Genomic DNA, 22,408 nt, shown 5'->3' with positions numbered 1-22,408 from the left:
TAAAGAAGTAAAAATAAACTAATAATTCTAAAAATCTAGAAATCGTCCAGCATGACCAGCCGTAAAAAGAACAGAGTCTGCGGGGACTGTGGCCAAAATCAAAAGGCGAAGACAGGCACATAATCCTCGGTAAAGCTGAGATAGCCATAAAAAAAACAAAAAAAATCTGCTATATTAGCCTGATAACGGACCGCTCGTAGAGTGCAAAAACCCTTTAAGTTTAGCTAGACAAATCGTAGACAGATCTCCACATTAAACCAGCAATTGGTGGAGGTCAGCTTGAGCGGTAGCTTTTAACATAACACATCTATGTAGCCTGACTGTTGCCAGATTAATTTGTGACTCAACTTCTATCCCGTTGATTGTGTTTTATATTTTGTGATGAAATGTTTTTATTCAACACACATCATAGACACAACCAGCAGTATGTTACAGGTAACAGAACATACATGTAACACCCCCCCCCCACACACACACACACACACACACACACACACACAAATAAAAATAAATACATAAATGAAATAAAATAAAAATTACATTAATAAATTAAAATGAAATAAGAACTGTACACTTAAAACAATATCAACCCACCCTCCCCAGGACCCCGTGGGCTGGCACCTGTAATCACAGTCGGCCTTTTAATGTCTCTGCCATTAAAAGCCACATATCTACATATACCTGTCTAGCACCATTGATGCGAGCTGTTGAAAGTTCCATATAAACTATGTCTAGACAAATCGTAGACAGAGCTCCACATTAAACCAGCAATTGGTGGAGGTCAACCCTCTGCTTCCGAGGAGCTGTGGCTGTGGACTCCGGCTGAGCCTGTCTCTGGAGCCGGCCGGTTGCTCTCGCGTCGACATGGGCCGGGAGTTAAGGAAGTCCTCAGCTTCACAGGGATGGTTAAACACACGGTAGTCCATCCGTGTTTAATCTTCAGGCTCGCCGGGTACAGTAGAAAAAAATCCATGGCCCAGCGTGCTGTGTCCATCGCTGGGCCAAAAGCTTGTCGGTGTTTGATTGTATGGTTACTGTAGTCTGCAACCACTCAGGCAGAGATCGTGTCAGAAACCGTACAGTGTTCGAGCCCTCGGTCCCCTCTTTCAAACCGATGATGCAGAAGTTGCAACGCCGGCTCCTGTCTTCCATGTCCGCCATTTTAAGTTCAAGGCTGCCGCGTGGTCCACTACGGCCTTTGAGTTGTCTTCAACGGCAACTTTTATGGTCAACATTTCAACTTTAATTAAGCCAATACTCCCTGAGAGCGCTGCCAATTCAGTTCGGATGACATCCAGCTTACTGTCTGTGCCCTTGGCCAACTCATTCAGCTGCGTGAAGCGAGATTCAAAAAATGTTCTCCATCAGTGCGTCTGTAATGGCCCTGAGCTCGCCACCATGTTGCCCTTTATTTGTCTTCGCAGAGGCTCCACTTGCATCTTTTCTCCTCACAGAGTCGGCCATTCTCACTCCTAAAAGCTGAACACTGTTGAGTCGTCTGAGGAAGTCCAACTTAATGGGATAAATTAGTCAAGAAGGGAGAGTCGGGCAGGAGCAAATATCCTAAGCTGCCATCTTGTCCACCCATTCATGTGCAACCAATTGTGTTCTCCAATTCTACAGACGTGCATCATTCTCATCACTATGGTAGTCTACACTACACATTACTACTCATTCATCACATTTGGACATGACTGTGAAACTCTCATTTACTAGCGATTTGGATATTAGGCCAAGAAAAGTCAGACAGACAATGTGTTTTTGGCTCATGTGGATGAAAGACACCAAATCCCAGAATGCACTTGCTTTGCTGCTTTAGCGTCTACTCCCAAGCCACACCTACCCTTTACAGACAGACAGTGTGACGATCAACTCAATAAGTGTGTTTTGTCATTTCAACCATATACACGAAATTTTTTTTCACTGTGGCTCAAGTGGTGTTACACATTTAAAATATATAAAAACCACATACGAAACAGGCTAGCTACATTTAGTGCACACACATTATATGCTCCGTAAAGTTCAGCTAACACATAGCTAGCTACTATTATTTGCTGTTGGTGGGCTGTGGTATAAACATTGAGTATAAACACAATTTAATAAATTAAATAAATTTGCGTGGGATGTAGAATGGTCGACATCTAAAAGTCACAAACTCCACCAGCAGTTAGCAGTTAGCTGGATACAAGCACCCCATTTCTGCAACAGGCAGTCCGTGTTAACACAGCCCACCTCCACGAATCTTACCCGGTGACATATAGTCACCGGATAGTCCGGTACAACAATATTTCCACAACAACAAAAACACAACAGTCTCTGAACTTGCGTTGGGAGTTTGGTTGAAGTTGGATGTAATCCAGTTTGTTGTCTAATGAGCGGACACTTGCAAGCAGGACTGATGGAACAGGTGGCCGGCTAGCGTTGGCTTTCCAATGGCACACTCGTTCAATGTTCCCCGCTGATGAGGTCCCTTTACCGGCCAGAGGCATTGAGCAACACCGCTGGTCTCCATAGCCGGCAAAGTGTGTGGAGTAATCCGTCTGTAATAAATTTTCTGTTACTTTTAGGACAGAACGGACCCAAACGCAGAGCAGGGGAAGCACTGAAGCGGGTGGAGGCGAGAGCTGAGGCAGGCTAGTGCAGGAAACCGTGAGGGAGGGACTGGATGGAGTGTGGCACACTGGCAGGTGTGTACGGCAGGAAGTCAGCTTTATGGCTTTGCCCTGTTGCTCATTCTCCTGTTCTGTGTGTTTGTGACTGTTTTTGTCTAGGAGTTTTTGTTGTGTATGGGGTGTTTATGTTCTGCAGAGTAGGAACCTGCTGAAAATCAGTTTTACACTGAGTCAGGCCCGATTGTCTTTAATCTTTTCCTGTTTAATAAATAAAAAATGAAATGAAAAATGAAAAGATTTAGATACTAAACATCCGCGAACTTCAAACAACAGAGACGATTTCCTGTCCCTGTAAAACGTTAGGCCTCCTGCGCACTGGCTGCGTGGCGTGAGCGTGTCAGCTGCGTGGCGTGTCCTTTTTTATTTTGGGTCCCATGGTAACAGGTTAGAGCGTGCACACGGATCGAGCCACGCCGAAAACGCATGCATGCTAGAAATAGAACCGACGCCTATTTTTCAGCGTGTTGGAAGCGTTTCCAGACAAAATAGAATAGGAAAATATGTTTTTATGTCATTTAGACGCAAATACATATTAATAAATGACATGTTGATGTTTGAAAGTCTCGAGGTTTTGATACAAATGCAGATATAAATGTAATTTAAAAAAAATAAAAAATGTATAATTATTGATTTTCAAATATTGCATCCGTCAATCCAGAAGGAAATATTCTGAAGCCTATTTTGCCGTCAATACTGTCGATGTTGTCTTTGCTGTAATCAGATCAGTACATAAACTTAAAAGAAAAAGTAAGGAAATTTGTTTTTGGTGGATTATTTCTCTGTGGTAACTATGCTTTTTGGCAATAAATCTTATACCATTGGAAAGCCTGTTTAGTTCCCTTTCAAATGGTGCCCCATTTGTAAGGAACATGCATTTGTGGGATGACAAGCAGAGCTCAGTATGTGGGTTGCACCCATGAAATATTTGCCAAATCGTTTCTGACAATGCCAAACAGCTTTTCTTTGCTGTTGCTATTGACTCTTGTTTTGAGCTTCTGGTACCCCCAGGTGCTGACAATCAGGTGCCTGATTCTGCAACCAGTGGCCATCCCATATCTCAACAGTCTGGGACCAAACTCCATCTTCCAAGATGACAATCCCTCACAAAGAGAACCAGGAAATGGGTCGGGGGAAATGCAACGCTACTAAGCCACGGCCAAGCGACGTGCGTCGGCGCGACGTGTAGTTAAATTTTTCGAGAGGTGCGCGTCAGGCTACGGCGTAGGGTCCGGCGTAGACGCAGAGGGGTCTGCGTCTACGCCGGACCCTACGCCATCAATTCGACGCACAACTATAAAAAGGCCTTTACTCAGCCAGTCAACTTAAGCTAATGTTAGCTTTGTAGAGATCGTGGAATTTCCCAAACTGAATAACTACCGCACATATAAACACCAACAAACTGCTTTTCTAGCTCTGTCTTGTTGAATCTAAGATAGCTGCTGAAAAAAAATATTTTCCGTTAATGCTTCGATTTGATTCAATGACCTACTTCGTCGGATCGAGCCTTTCATTCACCATTAAAGAACTCATCTTAACCCAGTAAGCATACCGGAGAGACCTGCAGTAAGTTTACCAGAGAGACCTTCAGTAAGTTTACCAGAGAGACCTGCAGTAAGTTTACCAGAGAGACCTGCAGAGAGACCTGCAGTAAGTTTACCAGAGAGACCTGCTGTAAGTTTACCAGAGAGAGACCTGCAGTAAGTTTACCAGAGAGACCTGCAGTAAGTTTACCAGAGAGACCTGCAGTAAGTTTACCAGAGAGACCTGCAGTAAGTTTACCAGAGAGACCTGCTGTAAGTTTACCAGAGAGACCTGCAGTAAGTTTACCAGAGAGAGACCTGCAGTAAGTTTACCAGAGAGAGACCTGCAGTAAGTTTACCAGAGAGACCTGCAGTAAGTTTACCAGAGAGACCTGCAGTAAGTTTACCAGAGAGACCTGCAGTAAGTTTACCAGAGAGACCTGCAGTAAGTTTACCAGAGAGACCTGCAGTAAGTTTACCAGAGAGAGACCTGCAGTAAGTTTACCAGAGAGACCTGCAGTAAGTTTACCAGAGAGACCTGCAGTAAGTTTACCAGAGAGACCTGCAGTAAGTTTACCAGAGAGACCTGCAGTAAGTTTACCAGAGAGACCTGCAGTAAGTTTACCAGAGACCTGCAGTAAGTTTACCAGAGAGACCTGCAGTAAGTTTACCAGAGAGACCTGCAGTAAGTTTACCAGAGACCTGCAGTAAGTTTACCAGAGACCTGCAGTAAGTTTACCAGAGAGAGACCTGCAGTAAGTTTACCAGAGAGAGACCTGCAGTAAGTTTACCAGAGAGACCTGCAGTAAGTTTACCAGAGAGACCTGCAGTAAGTTTACCAGAGACCTGCAGTAAGTTTACCAGAGAGACCTGCAGTAAGTTTACCAGAGAGACCTGCAGTAAGTTTACCAGAGACCTGCAGTAAGTTTACCAGAGAGACCTGCAGTAATTTTACCAGAGACCTGCAGTAAGTTTACCAGAGAGACCTGCAGTAAGTTTACCAGAGAGAGACCTGCAGTAAGTTTACCAGAGAGACCTGCAGAGAGACCTGCAGTAAGTTTACCAGAGAGACCTGCAGTAAGTTTACCAGAGAGACCTGCAGTAAGTTTACCAGAGACCTGCAGTAAGTTTACCAGAGAGACCTGCAGTAAGTTTACCAGAGACCTGCAGTAAGTTTACCAGAGACCTGCAGATAAGTTTACAGAGACCTGCAGTAAGTTTACCAGAGAGACCTGCAGTAAGTTTACCAGAGAGACCTGCAGTAAGTTTACCAGAGACCTGCAACCCGCTGTCCAACACCGCAGTAAGTTTACCAGAGACCTGCAGTAAGTTTACCAGAGACCTGCAGTAAGTTTACCAGAGAGACCTGCAGTAAGTTTACCAGAGAGACATGCAGTAAGTTTACCAGAGAGACCTGCAGTAAGTTTACCAGAGAGACCTGCAGTACGTTTACCAGAGAGAGACCTGCAGTAAGTTTACCAGAGAGACCTGCAGTAGGTTTACCAGAGAGACCTGCAGTAAGTTTACCAGAGAGACCTGCAGTAAGTTTACCAGAGAGACCTGCAGTAAGTTTACCAGAGAGACCTGCAGTAAGTTTACCAGAGACCTGCAGTAAGTTTACCAGAGAGACCTGCAGTAAGTTTACCAGAAAGACCTGCAGAGAGACCTGCAGTAAGTTTACCAGAGACCTGCAGTAAGTTTACCAGAGACCTGCAGTACGTTTACCAGAGACCTGCAGTAAGTTTACCAGAAAGACCTGCAGAGAGACCTGCAGTAAGTTTACCAGAAAGACCTGCAGAGAGACCTGCAGTAAGTTTACCAGAGAGACCTGCAGTGAGTTTACCAGAGAGACCTGCAGTGAGTTTACCAGATAGACTTGCAGTCACTCTGAGAGTCCTGACATCTGTTTGTCGGTGAACTCATTCAGGCCTCCTGTTTCTGCTTTGTCGTGCGCCGCTGTCAGTACCTAATCCGTACCGCCTGACAGATACATTCTGCGCATTCGCAAGATGTTCGCACATGCGAAGTGTTAGAATATATTTGTGAGAGTAAGAGTAATAGGTTTGTAGAGTTCATGATGCTGACCTTGTGGCCTTGTTTCCCAGGGTTATGAGAGGCTATCTGGTTTTACAGTGATTTAACATTATAAAGGGATTCTGAGATTATTGCCTGAGAAAAAAAAGGTCATCTCTGATCAAGGGGGAACGAGGTAACAATGGTCCATGTTTTGCAAGCGCGTGATTTGTGACACAGAGTATGAAAATCACCTGGCTCTCAGGAAACTCCTTAGTTTGTAGGAGATTAAAAACATACAGGTGTTCGGACCCAACAATAGTGACTTGTCTCTGTTGAGCTGGGAATGAGAGAACTCAGGGTCATGTTTTCATACAGTGTGTTATATATCGTTAGCCGCCTGGAGCCAGAAGATCGGGACTATATCCAACTGATAACAGCACCACGATGAAGCAGAGAAAGTGAAGAAAAAGTGAGGGTTCTGGGTTAGCCAGCATCAGATGCTGGGGGAAACTCTGTCTGCTAGGTTTTAGCGATAGGCTGTTTTATCTTAAAGTAATCTGATCCGTATGCATACGCTTTTGTATTTTGCAATATCATTAACTAAAGCTTGTTATTAACTTTAACTGGACGAATCTTGAGTCTTAATTTGAGTCTTTTCCTCTGATCTACCAGTAAACGAACACTCTTCAGTCACCATAGAATTAGAGTCAGATTAAGTCTGGCCTTTTTAGGGTCAGACCGGCCATCGGTCACATTTTAGAATAAAATCCTACAGCTGTTGTACGAGAATTTACGACACTGTCCGATCTGTTCCACGCTTCCGGTGGACAGCCTCCACAGGAAAGCTAACGTTAGCTTAGCTAACAGCTAATTTGGCTAACCGCTAGCTGAGACAACATGTAATAACTTTAAAAGACCTTCAAAATAAAACTTAAAAAATAAACGTTAACATATTTAACAGCTGTTACGTCAGTTCTACTTTACTTGTGCTCATTTAAATACAATCAGTCAATACTTGTCTTTATTGTTATTACTGTAAAGTCTTAATTCAGCTGTAGCCTGCGTCTCCCATTAAGATTGACTTAATTATTTTAGACTGAATCTATGTTATTTTTTAATCTAGCTGTCAGCTAGCGGTTAGCCAAATTAGCTGTTAGCTAAACTATCGTTAGCTTTCCTGTGTAGGTTAGCGTGGAACAGATGAGGCAGGTCGTAAACATCTACGCATCTTGTACATGCGCAGAACGGATCTGTCAGGCGGTACGGATTAGGTACTGACAGCCGCTGAAAAAAAGAGCCGTGCGCGACCTCGGCTCGGACGCGCCGGTCGGATATACATCATTTTGACGTCACCTTGGATACATGCACAACCAGATGTTCGAATAGTTCGAATATTATGTGTTTTTTCGGTCATGCTGATTTGAGCATGTTCTAAATGTCTAGTTGACCAATCAGATTGTCTGGTCGGATGTACTTGTTGTATAATGTCTAGTAATACCCCCTGTTGGATTATTGTCTGGATGAATGGATGAGTTGTTTGGTCTCTAAAATGTAGATCAATGTTTCCCAAAAAGCCCAAGATAACGTCCTCATATGTCTTGTTTTTGTCCACAACTCAAAGATCTTCAGTTTCCTGTCCCAGAGGAGAGAAGACACTAGAACAATATTCACATTTAACAAGCTGACATCACACAAGTTGACCTGTTTTATCATAAAACATGACTCAAATTGATTAATGGATTATCAAAATAGTTGGAGATTAATTAAATACTTGTTAACTAATACATTAATCGCTTAATCTTTGCAGCTCTACTGTAGCTCTACAGTTGATGATTTATTAATAGGAACAAGATACCTTATATTAGTGCTACAACATATTGGTGTTATTGTGATTACCTTTGAGGTTTTTTTTGGGGACAGTATGTTATAGATTCTCCATATTTATTTTATTTTTATTTTTTATTTTTTATTTATTTGACAGGGACATTGCACAACAAATATGTTGCACAGACCAGAGATAGCTACAATCTAATTTTCCTCTGTAGTCCCTGGGCAGAGGCAAATTGACAGCAGTTACAGTGCCTTGCGAAAGTATTCGGCCCCCTTGAACGTTTCGACCTTTTGCCACATTTCAGGCCTCAAACATAAAGATATAAAACTGTAATTTTTTGTGAAGAATCAACAACAAGTGGGTCCCAATTATGAAGTGGAACGAAATTCATTGGCTATTTCAAACTTTTTTAACAAATAAAAAACTGAAAAAGTGGGCGTGCAAAATTATTCAGCCCCTTTACTTTCAGTGCAGCAAACTCTCTCCAGAAGTTCAGTGAGGATCTCTGAATGATCCAATGTTGACCTAAATGACTAATGATGATAAATAGAATCCAGCTGTGTGTAATCAAGTCTCCGTATAAATGCACCTGCTCTGTGATAGTCTCAGAGGTCCGTGTAAAGCGCAGAGAGCATCATGAAGAACAAGGAACACACCAGGCAGGTCCGAGATACTGTTGTGGAGAAGTTTAAAGCCGGATTTGGATACAAAAAGATTTCCCAAGCTTTAAACATCCCAAGGAGCACTGTGCAAGCGATAATATTGAAATGGAAGGAGTATCAGACCACTACAAATCTACGAAGACCCGGCCGTCCCTCGAAACTTTCAGCTCATACAAGGAGAAGACTGATCAGAGATGCAGCTAAGAGGCCCATGATCACTCTGGATGAACTGCAGAGATCTACAGCTGAGGAGGGAGACTCTGTCCATAGGACAACAATCAGTCGTATACTGCACAAATCTGGCCTTTATGGAAGAGTGGCAAGAAGAAAGCCATTTCTTAAAGATATCCATAAAAAGTGTTGTTTAAAGTTTGCCAAAAGCCACCTGGGAGACACACCAAACATGTGGAAGAAGGTGCTGTGGTCAGATGAAACCAAAATCGAAATTTTTGGCAACAATGCAAAACGTTATGTTTGGCGTAAAAGCAACACCGCTCATCACCCTGAACACACCATCCCCACTGTCAAACATGGTGGTGGCAGCATCATGGTTTGGGCCTGCTTTTCTTCAGCAGGGACAGGGAAGATGGTTAAAATTGATGGGAAGATGGATGGAGCCAAATACAGGACCATTCTGGAAGAAAACCTGATGGAGTCTGCAAAAGACCTGAGACTGGGACGGAGATTTGTCTTCCAACAAGACAATGATCCAAAACATAAAGCAAAATCTACAATGGAATGGTTCACAAATAAACATATCCAGGTGTTAGAAGGGCCAAGTCAAAGTCCAGACCTGAATCCAATCGAGAATCTGTGGAAAGAACTGAAAACTGCTGTTCACAAACGCTCTCCATCCAACCTCACTGAGCTCGAGCTGTTTTGCAAGGAGGAATGGGCAAAAATGTCAGTCTCTCGATGTGCAAAACTGATAGAGACATACCCCAAGCGACTTACAGCTGTGATTGCGAGCAAAAGGTGGCGCTACAAAGTATTAACTTAAGGGGGCTGAATAATTTTGCACGCCCAATATTTCAGTTTTTTATTTGTTTAAAAGGTTTGAAATATCCAATAAATTTCGTTCCACTTCATGATTGTGTCCCACTTTTTGTTGATTCTTCACAAAAAATTACAGTTTTATATCTTTATGTTTGAGGCCTGAAATGTGGCAAAAGGTCGAAAAGTTCAAGGGGGCCGAATACTTTCGCAAGGCACTGTATATACAGTGGATAATGAGCATTCCTGCTAATAAGTTCATTCAATATAAAATACAGATAAAATACAAATACAGCACCTACACACAGATCACCTCAACAGACATACAATGTCAATCACAATGCGGCTTTCACAGAAAAGCAGTTCTGCCCAAAAGTAGAGGACCTAAAGTTAACATAACAATCTCCTCTAGAAGAGGCTCGCGTAGTTCTAATACCTGCCTCTTAACAAGGTTTCACAAACTTTCTCAGGGACTGTGGGGCCAAATTATGAAGAATCTTGTATACTAAACTAACATATTTGAGTTATATGTTGATTATTAGTCCAATAGTTTGTTCTGTGAAGGTTTCCCTTATTGGTCATATTAACTAAACTAGTGGAATCTTAATCAACACTAACTAGAAACCTAACAGGCTCTCTAATCACCTGGGACAAGTTTTGTTTCATACACTTATAATTATTAATTATTTTACTTTTATTTGCTGCTACATCTGAACTTTGTCTCAGCTGATCAATAAAAGTCTTCTAAAGAGAACTCTTCCCTCACTTCCCCTCTGGTTTTACTGATGGTTTGAAGTCAAGAACAGTGAAGTCAAACTGTTTCTGTGAAATTGCGTGAGATTAAAATCTTCAAAAGAAGAAGTCTATGAAGGTACTCTGTCTCTTGTGTGAAATCGTGACCACAGAGCATCCTCTGTCTCTTCCTTCCTCTTCCACTTGATTTGAAGTCAACTGTTGCTCTTAAATCATGTGACCCCAGAGCCTCCTCCCTCTCTGATATACTGATATACTGTATAAACTCTTCTCTTCTCTCTATACCTCCTCAGCATCACAGACCAACAACACAGGTAAGAACACTTTACAACTGGAAATACTTTACAATGATACTATCTGGAGGTAATACCAGACATAAAGTAAAGTACGAATAAGAAAAATCAATACATGTATAAAATATCAAAAGTAAAATAGCTACAGTAAGAAATAAATAAAAACAATGAGTAAAAGTAAGATTAGGCTAAAAAGATCTAATGGGTTGTACACATTCTATTGTAGTACAGCGTCAACATAAATACAGTACAAACATAGATAAGTACAGTGTGAATATAATACCCGTTATTTATTTACTGCTGCTACGTATAGTCACACAATTGTACAATCCATTATTTTAGAAACAATCTTTTTTAATCTAATCTTACTTTTTAACATAATCTTACTTTACTTAACTTACCTTTCTTTGTTGCACAGTAGTTATGTTACTTTATATTATACTTTATCCACTGAACAATTTCCCTGAGAGGATTAATAAAGTATTCTGACTCTTTTAAGTACTGCAAAGGACTTCATATGAATACAAAAATATGACTTTAATAAACTCAAAAGACAGTAAATGCTACTGGCACCCAACACTTTTAGTAAAGTAAGTCGAAGTTTAATAAGGTAATTATAATAATAAGGATAATAATAATTGTTTTGTTTGATTACATTTTCACTCAGAATCTAATAATTCTGAAACATGAGAGAAACTGAACATTTTTCTCAGATTTTTCATTTTTTAAGGACCATATTTGTTTTTTTTTTAGTAATTTACAAAAGCACGCTGACTATAAATCCATTTGAAAAAAAATCATCTTTTTTGTTTTTAGATTTGTGTTTTTTTTATCACAGACAATATTTCAGCAGTTTCTGCAGCAGATCCTGTAAATAATTTTAAATCTAAAACATTTTGTTGATGTCTCCATTTGTAAAAGGTGAAGTTGTTTTTTAATAAAAACTCAGATCTTTCATGTTATGTTATTAGTTAGCAGGTATAAAGTCACGCTATGAAACTCACTGGGGTTGATTTTATTTGACGAGCTGGAGGGCCGTGTTCAGGACAAGAAGGCTGCTTTTTTGGCCACCAAACACTACGGCAGCTGGATTAAAGGAAAAGAACATAGAAACCGTCAAAAATAATGTCTTAAAAAAGTGCCCAAAATGTGCCTTGAACTTTTTAAGAATACCCTTTTACAGTTTTTCTCAGTCACTTTGGTTCATTTCTCGAATCATCCTCGACATTTGCAAAACAGTAAGTGCATTTCCCAAAACAATTCGTACAAACAGTAAAACACCATGGATTACCTGCCAAAGCCAGTCTCTTGCTCAAAATCCTTGCGTCATTGTGTACGGATAAGACAGTCAAATAGCTTAGTCAATATAACAGTGTGCTCTGGAGGGATGTTCTGATGTAAACTATGGCTGATGTTTTGATGACAATTACAGATTTTCTCAGTCGCTTTGGTGCATTTTTCACATCATCCCTAACGTCCAAAATAATACGTGCATTTCTCAGAACAATTTGTACAAACTGCAATATACAATATATATGTTTCTAAAGCTAGTCAGTCACTAAAAATCCTTAGTACATCTCTCAACAGTAAATATTCATGCCAATGATCATGTCAGTGTCATCAGAATGATAAGTCATTGAGTCATTGTTCACGAACAAGGTTGTCAAAATGTTTAGGCATGTTGTCAATGTAACTGTGTACTTTGACAGTATTACCTGATGTAAACTTAGGCTACAGTATGGAAGTTACTGTATTGAAAATGCACAAGTCTGCACTTCTATGGCATATATCAATTTGAACAGTACTATTTACATATTACTGTATTTGGGTTATTGACTGAAAGAGACTGGACAGGACAGCTTTTACTAGTGCTACTTTATGAAAGAAAACAACAAAATAATTTACAGTAAGAAAAAGACAAGGGGCCCAAAGGAAAAAAAACTAAATTAGAAAGAAACACAGGAAACACCACTAAGGCACAACTTTGCCTGCAGCACTGTTCTAGTGCGGTCTCTACACATCCAGACGTTCCTGTCTGTCGGCCCACATGTTCTCATCCACATCACACCGGATATTTTCCCTTGCAATGCAACGTGGAAAGAATCTTTTGGAATGCCTTATCCATCCTCTGGAGGCGTCTACTGGGATGTCCTCACATGCTGCATCCATTGCAGCCAGCATGGTCATCTGTGTGTGTGGTTGACAATCGTACACCTTCCACCTCCAAGCTGAAAAGAACTCCTCAATTGGGTTAAGGAATGGTGAATAAGGTGGGAGGGATTCTATGAGCATCCTCGGGTGGGTGACCAACCATTGCCTAATGATGTCTGATCGATGGAAACTCACATTATCACAAATGACCACATACTTTGGCAAATCCACTCTAAACAGACCCCTCTCGTCATCAGGGATGAGAGCCCTGTAGAGAGTCTCTAAAAAGTTGAGTAGATGCTGGGTGTTGTATGGCCCTATAAGGGGGATATAGGTTAGGACACCATGCTCCGAAATAGCAGCACACATGGAGATATTTCCTCCCCGTTGGCCTGGCAAATCCACAGTAGCTCTGTGACCGATGATATTCCGACCCCGCCTTCTGCATTTAGTCAGGTTGAAGCCAGCCTCATCCACGTATACAAAGTTGTGAGAGGGTTCACTTGATTCCAACTCCATTATACGCTATATCCCAGAACACACAGTTTGTGACATAAAATGTATATTGCATGTTCCTTCCACAGCAATTGAAATATGTGCAGTTTATGCTTACTGTGCTATGTATCACTATGAAATGTTGCTGTAAAGTAGTTACATAGATATATGTGTTACCTGTACATACTGGTACCGTAGCTCCTTAACTCTGTCCTCATTCCTTTGGAATGTGCACAGCTTTCTGAGTCTGCTGAACTTTCTTCATAAACGTCTTTTTCTTTGTAATGTGAAGTACACACAAATACTCACATATATACATAAAAAGATAGTTTACACTTGAAATAGAATTAAAGTTCTGAATATGTTGATGTGATGAAACATGATAAATCTTCAAATGCGTCCTTTCTCTTTATACTGGTTATAAAACCATACGATTGTTTTGTAGTTTGTATCCTACAAGATAAAGATATTCAGTTTCCTGTCCCAGAGGGACTGTTATCATAAAAAAAATTACTCAAACTGATGAATGGATTATCAGAATAGTTGGAAATTATTTACTTGACAACTAATCCATTAATCGATTCATCTTTGCAGCTCTACTGTAGATCTACAGATGATGTAATAATAGGAACCAGATACTTTATATTAGTACTAGAACATATTGGTGTAATTGTGATTACCTTTGAGGTTTTGTTTTGGGGACAGTATGTTTGAGATTCTCCATATTTGAGTAATATGTTGATTATTAGTCTGATAGTTTGTTCTGTGAAGGTTTCCCTTGTTGGTCATATTAACTAAACTAGTGGACTCTTAATCAACACTAACTAGAAAAACCTAACGGGCTCTCTAATCACCTGGGACAAGTTTTGTTTTATACACTTATTAATTCAATCAACAAATTCCACATCCCTGCGGCTTTCACAGAAAAGCAGTTCTGCCCAAAAGTAGAGGACCTAAAGTTAACATAACAATCTCCTCTAGAAGAGGCTCGCGTAGTTCTAATACCTGCCTCTTCACAAGGTTTCACAAACTTTCTCAGGGACTGTGGGGCCAAATTATGAAGAATCTTGTATACTAAACTAACATATTTGAGTTATATGTTGATTATTAGTCCAATAGTTTGTTCTGTGAAGGTTTCCCTTATTGGTCATATTAACTAAACTAGTGGAATCTTAATCAACACTAACTAGAAACCTAACAGGCTCTCTAATCACCTGGGACAAGTTTTGTTTCATACACTTATAATTATTAATTATTTTACTTTTATTTGCTGCAACACCTGAACTTTGTTTCAGCTGATCAACAAAAGTCTTCTAAAGAAAACTCTTTCCTCACTTCCCCTCTGGTTTTACTGATGGTTTGAAGATCTAACACTTTAGATCTGGAAATACTTAAAATGATACTATCAGGAGATTCAACAGGTATAAATGAATGAGGAAAATGTATTTGCCATAACTAATGCCTGCGCATACTGCTTTAGATTCATATGATTATTTTCTTTTTTCCAGACAGTCTCCAAGCTTCAGGAACTTCAGATCCATTTCTCTGGACCTCTTTCTGGTTTGACCAGGACTTTAAAAACTCAGGTATGTATCACATGTTGAAGGTTTCTGAATCAGTCAGTCCTGACCTTTCAAAGGTTTTCCTAGAAAAGAAAAAGTAGTAAAGTGTTTGATAAAAGGCCATAATGTGAAATGTTTAACAGCTCTAACTGTGCTGGACCCTCCAGTCGGTCCAGTGTTGTTGTTGTTGTTGGACGAGTATTTAAAAGGACTTAAGTTTCTAAAGATGGAGTCTAGAGAGAGGTTTCCACATACAGACACCTCTGATTTTACCTCTGGTTAGTGTTTGAACTTGATACAACTTGATAGATGACTTCATTTTAGATTAACATCATTTATAATTTTGAAAAATTATCTTTCTAAAGGATGAAGAACAGCTGGTTTTAAGTGTATATTTTTTCTGTGAAAACATCAATATAGAGATGAACTGTATGTTATGGTTTAAGAAGTTATTAACTCTGATTAAAGTGATGTCATGAAGCAGGACTGTAACTGATGTATCTTAGAGCCCCCTGACCCCCCCCACATATCAAACTCACTCTGGTTGATCTCTGACTTGTTCTTCCAGAAAACTTACAAGGTGCTCCATCTTCAACTCCTGGGAAGCCGTTACCATGGCAACGTGAGTATTACTTGCTAAAACATCACAGTTTTAGTGTTAAACACTGCTGGATCACAATACAATACTTATAAATGTTAACTATCATCTAGGGGTGCACGATATTGAAAATAATTGATATTTCGATATCGATACTAATTTCGATATTTTTAAACATATGTAAAATTACCGAAGTTATGGGAAAATGCATAAAAAATAGTTTTCATATTTCCCGGTGCTAAAACAATACATTTAAAACGTTGCCTGAACTGAAAGAATTATATATATACTATATATATATAAATATATATATAGGGCCTACTGTATGTGTGTGTATATATATTTAAATTTTTTAGATTTATTAAAAATTTAATAACAATAACTTATAACAATATCTTATGTCACCAGTAAATTCCTGTTAACGACAAAAAAAAAACGCTGGATGGGAAAAGGGTATTTTACAATTACTTTGAATGCAGCACGAGGCTGGCGAGGCTCATTCTGTGCTGTTTTTCAGACAAAGGCCGCTACAGTCTGCTTTTACAGTTACAGACACACTCTTCCCCGTTTAGCTGTCAGCATTTTAACCGCGTTTACTCGGTTAAAATGCTCGGTTATCTGCTAGCTAACGGTTGGCTATTGTTACCTGCTGTCAGGTGTAGCGCTAACTAGCTAACGGTAGGCTAATGTTACCTGCTGTCAGGTGTAGCGCTAACTAGCTAATGGTAGGCTAATGTTACCTGCTGTCAGGTGTAGCGCTAACTAGCTAACGGTAAATGGACTGTTTTTATATAGCGCTTTTGTAGTCTTAACGACTACTCAAAGCGCTTTAACATAGTACAGTAACCATTCACCATTCACACACATTCATACTCTATGGCCGAGGCGGCCGTACAAGGTGCCACCTGCTCATCAGATAAACACTCACACACATTTACACTCTGATGGAGCAGCATCGGGGGCAACTCGGGGTTCAGTGTCTTGCCCAAGGACAATTCGACATGGGACTGCAGGGCAAGGGATCAAACCACCAACCTTCCGATTGGCAGGCAACCTCTCTACCACTTAGCCACAGCCGCCCACACCGCAACGGTAGGCTAACGTTACCTGCTGCCAAGCGTTTGTTAACTAGCGTCCCGTGCGGCGATGTGTCAGTTCCCTCCAACGTCCGTTTTCGGAGCATCAGAGAGAAGCGCAGGCATTTAAGTGCCACCTAAATAAGGCACTCCAGCTCCACGCAGCTGACGTTTATACTTCTCCGCTGGTGGCTGTGTCGAGCCGTGTGTGTGTGTGTGTGTGTGTGTGTGTGTGTGTGTGTGTGTGGTAGAGCGAGGAAGAAGTGAGAGAGTGACGCGTTTTTCTTCGGAGTGAGTAGCAACTCTAACGTTATAGTGAGAGAACCAAAGTGTCTCCCCTGTTCTTTCTGAACACGGTGAGAAATCTGGAGCAGGAGAAGTTAACCCTCTCCTTGATCTCATGTTGTTTATGGAGAAGGAGAACCAGGACATGAGTCGGGGCGGGGAAATGCAACACTAAGTGATGTGTATTTTTCGAGAGGTGCATCAAAGAGTATAGACGTAACAACGTAGCAACAAGAGGCGAAACTCAACAGAACGTTGTGCTGCAGCTTATATATATGTGTCAATGATTGAGTGCAGCTCCGCCATCTTGGACTGAATGCAACACAATGTTCTATTGAGTTTCTCGTCTTGTTGCTTCAATACTCTTTGGGTACATGTCGGGAGGGATGCAACGCAAACAAAATATCGCATAATTATCGTGAGACTTTTGGTATAATTGTGTTTTTTACATTATAATGCTGTACGGAGTAAACCGTGTTTTCAAAATAATCGTGAGCACTTTTTAAAACGTCACCACTGACTTTTCTTCTGCAGCTGGGAGCGTCTTAGTGAAGTTGAAAAAAGTGAAACTTTTCTAAAAGAAAAACGTCAAGTGTTTTTTTGCCCAACAATAACAAGTTGGAGTAGCCAGACCTGTCGTTTCCATAACAACAAGAAAAAATTGAGTCAGAGCCCAGCGAGTTATATGATATGACCGGGTGCTCCCTGTACAGGGAACTCACTTTGTTTTATCTAACCTTAGCATTAGCACCGCTACACATAGTGCTCTAGGATACTGTAGCAGTAGCTGTTGTTATAGCAACAAAAGACGCTCTCGGCTGCTTTTTGGAACCAAAACGCTGCCTGCTGTTTTTCTTAATACAAAAGTGCTCTAGTCAACTTGTTCTTGTCCAAAAAGATGCCAAGTGTGAACATAGCCCAAATCTGTATGAAATCAACCTGGTTTTAAGAAAAACATTTTGTATTCACCATGTTATGGGAAAATACTGATGCTAAGACCTAGCCTGACGTGGTCATACGCAGATTCTAGTCAGAATGTGAGTCTGAAACCGCTCCATTAGTCCAAAAATGTTTGCATTTCAGAACTTTAGGAAATGGACAGCATCCGATGCAAACACACATGCCTATTAACTGGATAATAAAGCCGTAAAGTAGGCTTTCAACTCAGGACAGCTCCACTTCTCACAGATACAGATAGGATTGGAGATGAAAAGTTTAACTGACAAGCATTGGCGCCAATTTACTTTTTCCCAAGTGGGTGCTCAGTATTTTCCGTGGGTGCTCAAGCTCCGGAGCACCATGGTATCGGCGCCTATGCAAGGAACTGAATCACTTGTTTTTCCAAGGACTCTAACTCACTCGGTTTAGCTTCTTCACCTTTTTCCTTATATATGTTTTTAAGATTATTTTTTGTGGACTATTTTCCCTTTATTTGAAAGCGACAGTGGATAGACATGAAAGTAGGAGAGAGATGAGGGACGACACACAGCAAAGGGAGGCTGGACTCAAACCCGCATGGCTGCAGGACTCAAAACAGGGCAAACACTCTTAGTGGGCTAGAGGCCGCCCCCTCTTTTCCTCATCTGTCACTCGAGCATAGGTTTTATGTTGTGTCACAAGGCCACTTATCATCAAGTCATCCATTCAAGAATATTGTACCATGTCATCAACTTCACGTCAATTATTTTTTATCATTCTCCTTTATTATGAATTTGAGCTCCCATACTTCCTCCATTAGCCCAAGTAGTTTTGTTTGTTGGTTTGCCACTGTGCTTATTTCCTCTGACAGAGATTAAGAGATTTTCTTATCTCCTCCATCGAGTCCTCATTGTGCTGTTGTTTCTTTGGTGGTATTATAGTCTCTTTCAGCGGCAAAAGACAAAGATTTGAATTGTTTTCCGAGTCGCTGTAAGTTGATGAATGGAGTTGAGTCATGGAAATCTCCTCACTCTTTTTCTCATAAACTTCTATATAAACAGACTTTTATTATCAGCCAGTGGAGATTTAAGGAGCTTCTGCTTTGGCTTCACTTTTTAGACCAGGAAATTGCTGCTTGGTTCAGACCAAACATTTGTGGTGAGACAGGTTGAAACTACCTGCAATGTGTTGGTCTGCACCGTTCTGAAACCTTCCAGTTTTAACAAATACAACAAAAGAGGTGTATTGTCTGCAAAGCAACGACTCTTTGTACTTCATTATGCTTTTCCGTTTTTTTTTGTAGCTGGATATCATTTGTACCTTCTTGAAATATGAATGAGGATAGTGAGATACTTGCTACAGTTGCATTAGTAGTGATGAAACTGCGAGAAAAAAAACATACGAGGGCCAAGAATTTAAACCCGCCCATAGATGCTTCAGATGAATACCAATGGGCTTTTCCACATGTATGCCTTGAACTGAGATGGAAGAACTCTGCTCTTTTGTCAATTTCTCTCATTGTTTCCCAGAGCATTTTCAGTTATTTAGAAGAAACTGCAAATGTTGTAAAACAAGTAAAAGCACAGGTGGCAAGGATAGAATAAACAAAGGTTTAACCTTGTACGGTTTTGCACGGTTAAAAAGCTTTTATTGAACGACTTTAAAAAGTAGAGGGATTTTATTCATTTTATTCTATCTTCATGTCTTTTCTACAGGAACACATCCAAATATGACAACATCAAGAAAGTTCTGATCCGATCAGGATCTCCTGCTGTGTATCGGCTGATACCAAGGAAAGAGAACATCCTACCTCTGAGAGCAAAAAACATGGACCTTCAACATCTGACAACAGAGAAAGAGAAGATTGGATCTCTGACAAGAATGACTCTTGGTGAAAGAAATCCAAACAAGATAAACAAAACCATCTTACTTGTTGGTGAAACAGGAACAGGAAAATCTACTCTGATCAACGCTCTGGTCAACTACGCCATGGGAGTGCAGTGGGAGGATGATGTCTGGTTTCAGATCGTAGAAGACGAGAAGAGAAGTCAATCAGAAAGTCAGACATCAGATGTGATCGTGTACCAGATCTTTGGTTTTGAAGGTAAACCTCTGCCCTACTCTCTGACCATCATTGATACTCCTGGATATGGAGACACCAGAGGGATCAAAAAAGATGACATTGTCAATCAAAGATTATTAGACCTGTTCCACTCAGAGGATGGAGTTCATGAGATTGATGCAGTGGGTCTGGTGCTGAAAGCGAGCGAGAATCGACTGAGTGACCGACTGAGGTACATCTTTGATTCAGTGGTGTCTCTGTTTGGAAAAGACATGGAGAAGAACATTGTCGCTCTCATAACACACTCAAATGGTGTAACACCTGAAAATGTTCTGAATGCTCTTGAGGCTGCGAAGATTAAATGTGCCAAAGATGAAGATGATGAGACTGTTCACTTCCTGTTTGATAACTGCCAGAGCACTCAGAAAACAAAGAAAAATAAGATTGCTCTAAAAGGTGCATGGGAAGTAACAAAGGACCAAATTGGTCAATTCGCTGATTTCCTGACAGAAAATTCTCCTCAAAAACTGGAGACAACTGTTGAAGTGTTGAATTCACGCATCAGACTGACAGCCTGCATCCAAGATGCACAAAACAGAATTAAGTTTATTGATGAAAAACAGAAAGAAATCCAACAGACCCAGGAAGCTCTGAAGAACCATGAAGAAGAGATGAAGAACGATGAGAACTTCACTATAGAAGTTGATGAGGTCTACACAGATACAGAACCTATCAGGGGTGGGACGTGGGGGTTATGGTTCTATGAAGGAGCTGTCTGCTGCAAAACGTGTCAGAGGAACTGTCACTATCCCGAGTGCACAGTGGCCTGGTATCCAAGAGACTGCGTGGTCATGAGTGGTGGCCGCTGCACTGTATGTGGTTGTTCTGTGTCAGATCATGTCAAAGAAGAGTGGAAGTATGTGAACAAGACAAGAAAAGTTAAAAAGACCCTGCAAGATGTGAAGGAGAAGTATGAAAGGAAAAAGGCAGGAAGTGAGAACCTTCTGGAAACTCTTGAGAAGGAGATAGCAGAACTTCAGAAAGACAAAGATCAGTTGTTGGAAGAGTCCTTTCAGCATGTTGTCAAACTGGAGAAGATCGCCCTGAATGTTAATTCAGTGTCTATTTATGACAACTTGGACTTCGTGATTGAGAAGATGAAGGAGAAAGGAGACACAGAGAGGAAGAGGAAACTGGAAGAGATAAAAAGTCGAATGGATAAAGATAAAGGAATCATGGCAGCTGTGCGCTACGGGTTTGGTAAACTAAGCAGCTGGTAAAGCAAAGAAGTAGTGATGAACTAGAATCACTGTGAGAAAACAAGGTCTACACTGATGATCAAATGTGTTTCATTACAGCTTTATTAAGTATTTAGTGTGATGTTTATAACAAAATAAAAATGTAATCACCTTTTATATGTTAAATGTGTAATTCCTGGAAACAGCGCTCTTTATTGTGTAATGACTTTTTCTGTTTGTTTTTATAGTTTCATGTTTAATCAGCAAAGGTTACTTCACTGAACAGATTAGACAACAACTCTGGTTTTAAATGCAGTGAGGCACTTCACACTTCAGCCATGAAATATAATCAATATATGTGATCATATATTATATACCCTTGTGTCTTCATGTGTAGTCATACCTCATGACTAGTTATAATATTTCAGAAGACTCTGGCCATGTGGAAACATGTTGATCATTTTATGTTGTACTTTAATTTTTTTTTATTTTGAGTGATTCAATGTATTTACAGTATATATTGGGACCAGAGGGTAGTGTGAGTGGTGACTGGTAGCTGGAGAGGTACCAGTCACCCTCCTGGAAACTACCTAACTGATCGCTGTGCTGTTCATGTTAATCCATATCAATGCATGTCTATATGTTTCTTTTTGTGTGGAAATGAAGCAAAATAACAACAATGTAAAAAAAAAAAAGGACTTATAACTTCCTCATTATATTCTGTTGTTCATCATGAAATCATCCTGTCTGATGCAGTTTTCTGTCAAATATTAATACAGTTTCTGCTTGAAATGAGTTTGCTCAGAGTGTCTTCACTGGATCATCAGCAGCTGTTTGAGTCTGTTGAACTTTCTGCTCAACTTTCTTCAATAAATGACAATTTGTCTTTCTTATACCATTTGATTTCATAGACTTAGACCTTGCCTCACTAGAAACACTCATATATATTCACATACATTCATCAAAAGATAGTTTACCTTTGAAATAGAATTAAAGTTTTAAATATGTGTTGAAACATGTTGAATATGAATCAGTCTAATAAAGTTCAGGTCAAACACAATATAACTTGTGATGTTTAGTTTTTGATGTCAAACATTGTTGGATAAAAAATAATTGGAGGATGTAGAGACAGAAACTCTCCACCTTTTGGTAATGTTTCCTTTCATGTTTCAGTTGTACCTCGAGACATGATCAGCCAATCAGAAAACACTCCTATTATTATTATATACATACAGAAGATAATCAGTTTGAGAGTCTGATAACTGACGATATGAAACAAAGAT

The 22,408-nt window shown here is 40.2% G+C and overlaps 1 protein-coding gene across 1 annotated transcript; it reads left to right on the top strand.

Annotated features, from left to right (window-relative positions):
- Window positions 1-10,735: 10,735 nt before the first annotated feature.
- On the top strand, window positions 10,736-22,018 carry LOC120545278. The gene is made up of 4 exons (XM_039779477.1): window positions 10,736-10,761; window positions 14,895-14,972; window positions 15,517-15,570; window positions 19,541-22,018. The coding sequence occupies exons 3-4, from the start codon at window positions 15,563-15,565 to the stop codon at window positions 21,165-21,167; spliced, it is 1,635 nt and encodes a 544-aa protein (XP_039635411.1). The 5' UTR covers window positions 10,736-10,761; window positions 14,895-14,972; window positions 15,517-15,562; the 3' UTR covers window positions 21,168-22,018.
- The last annotated feature ends 390 nt before the right edge of the window (window positions 22,019-22,408 follow it).

This window comes from Perca fluviatilis, chromosome 17 (genome assembly GCF_010015445.1).
Source record: "Perca fluviatilis chromosome 17, GENO_Pfluv_1.0, whole genome shotgun sequence".
Lineage (NCBI taxonomy): Eukaryota > Metazoa > Chordata > Actinopteri > Perciformes > Percidae > Perca > Perca fluviatilis.
The sequence above is the reverse complement of the archived record's forward strand: the minus strand, read 5'-3'. Positions and strand labels throughout refer to the sequence as shown.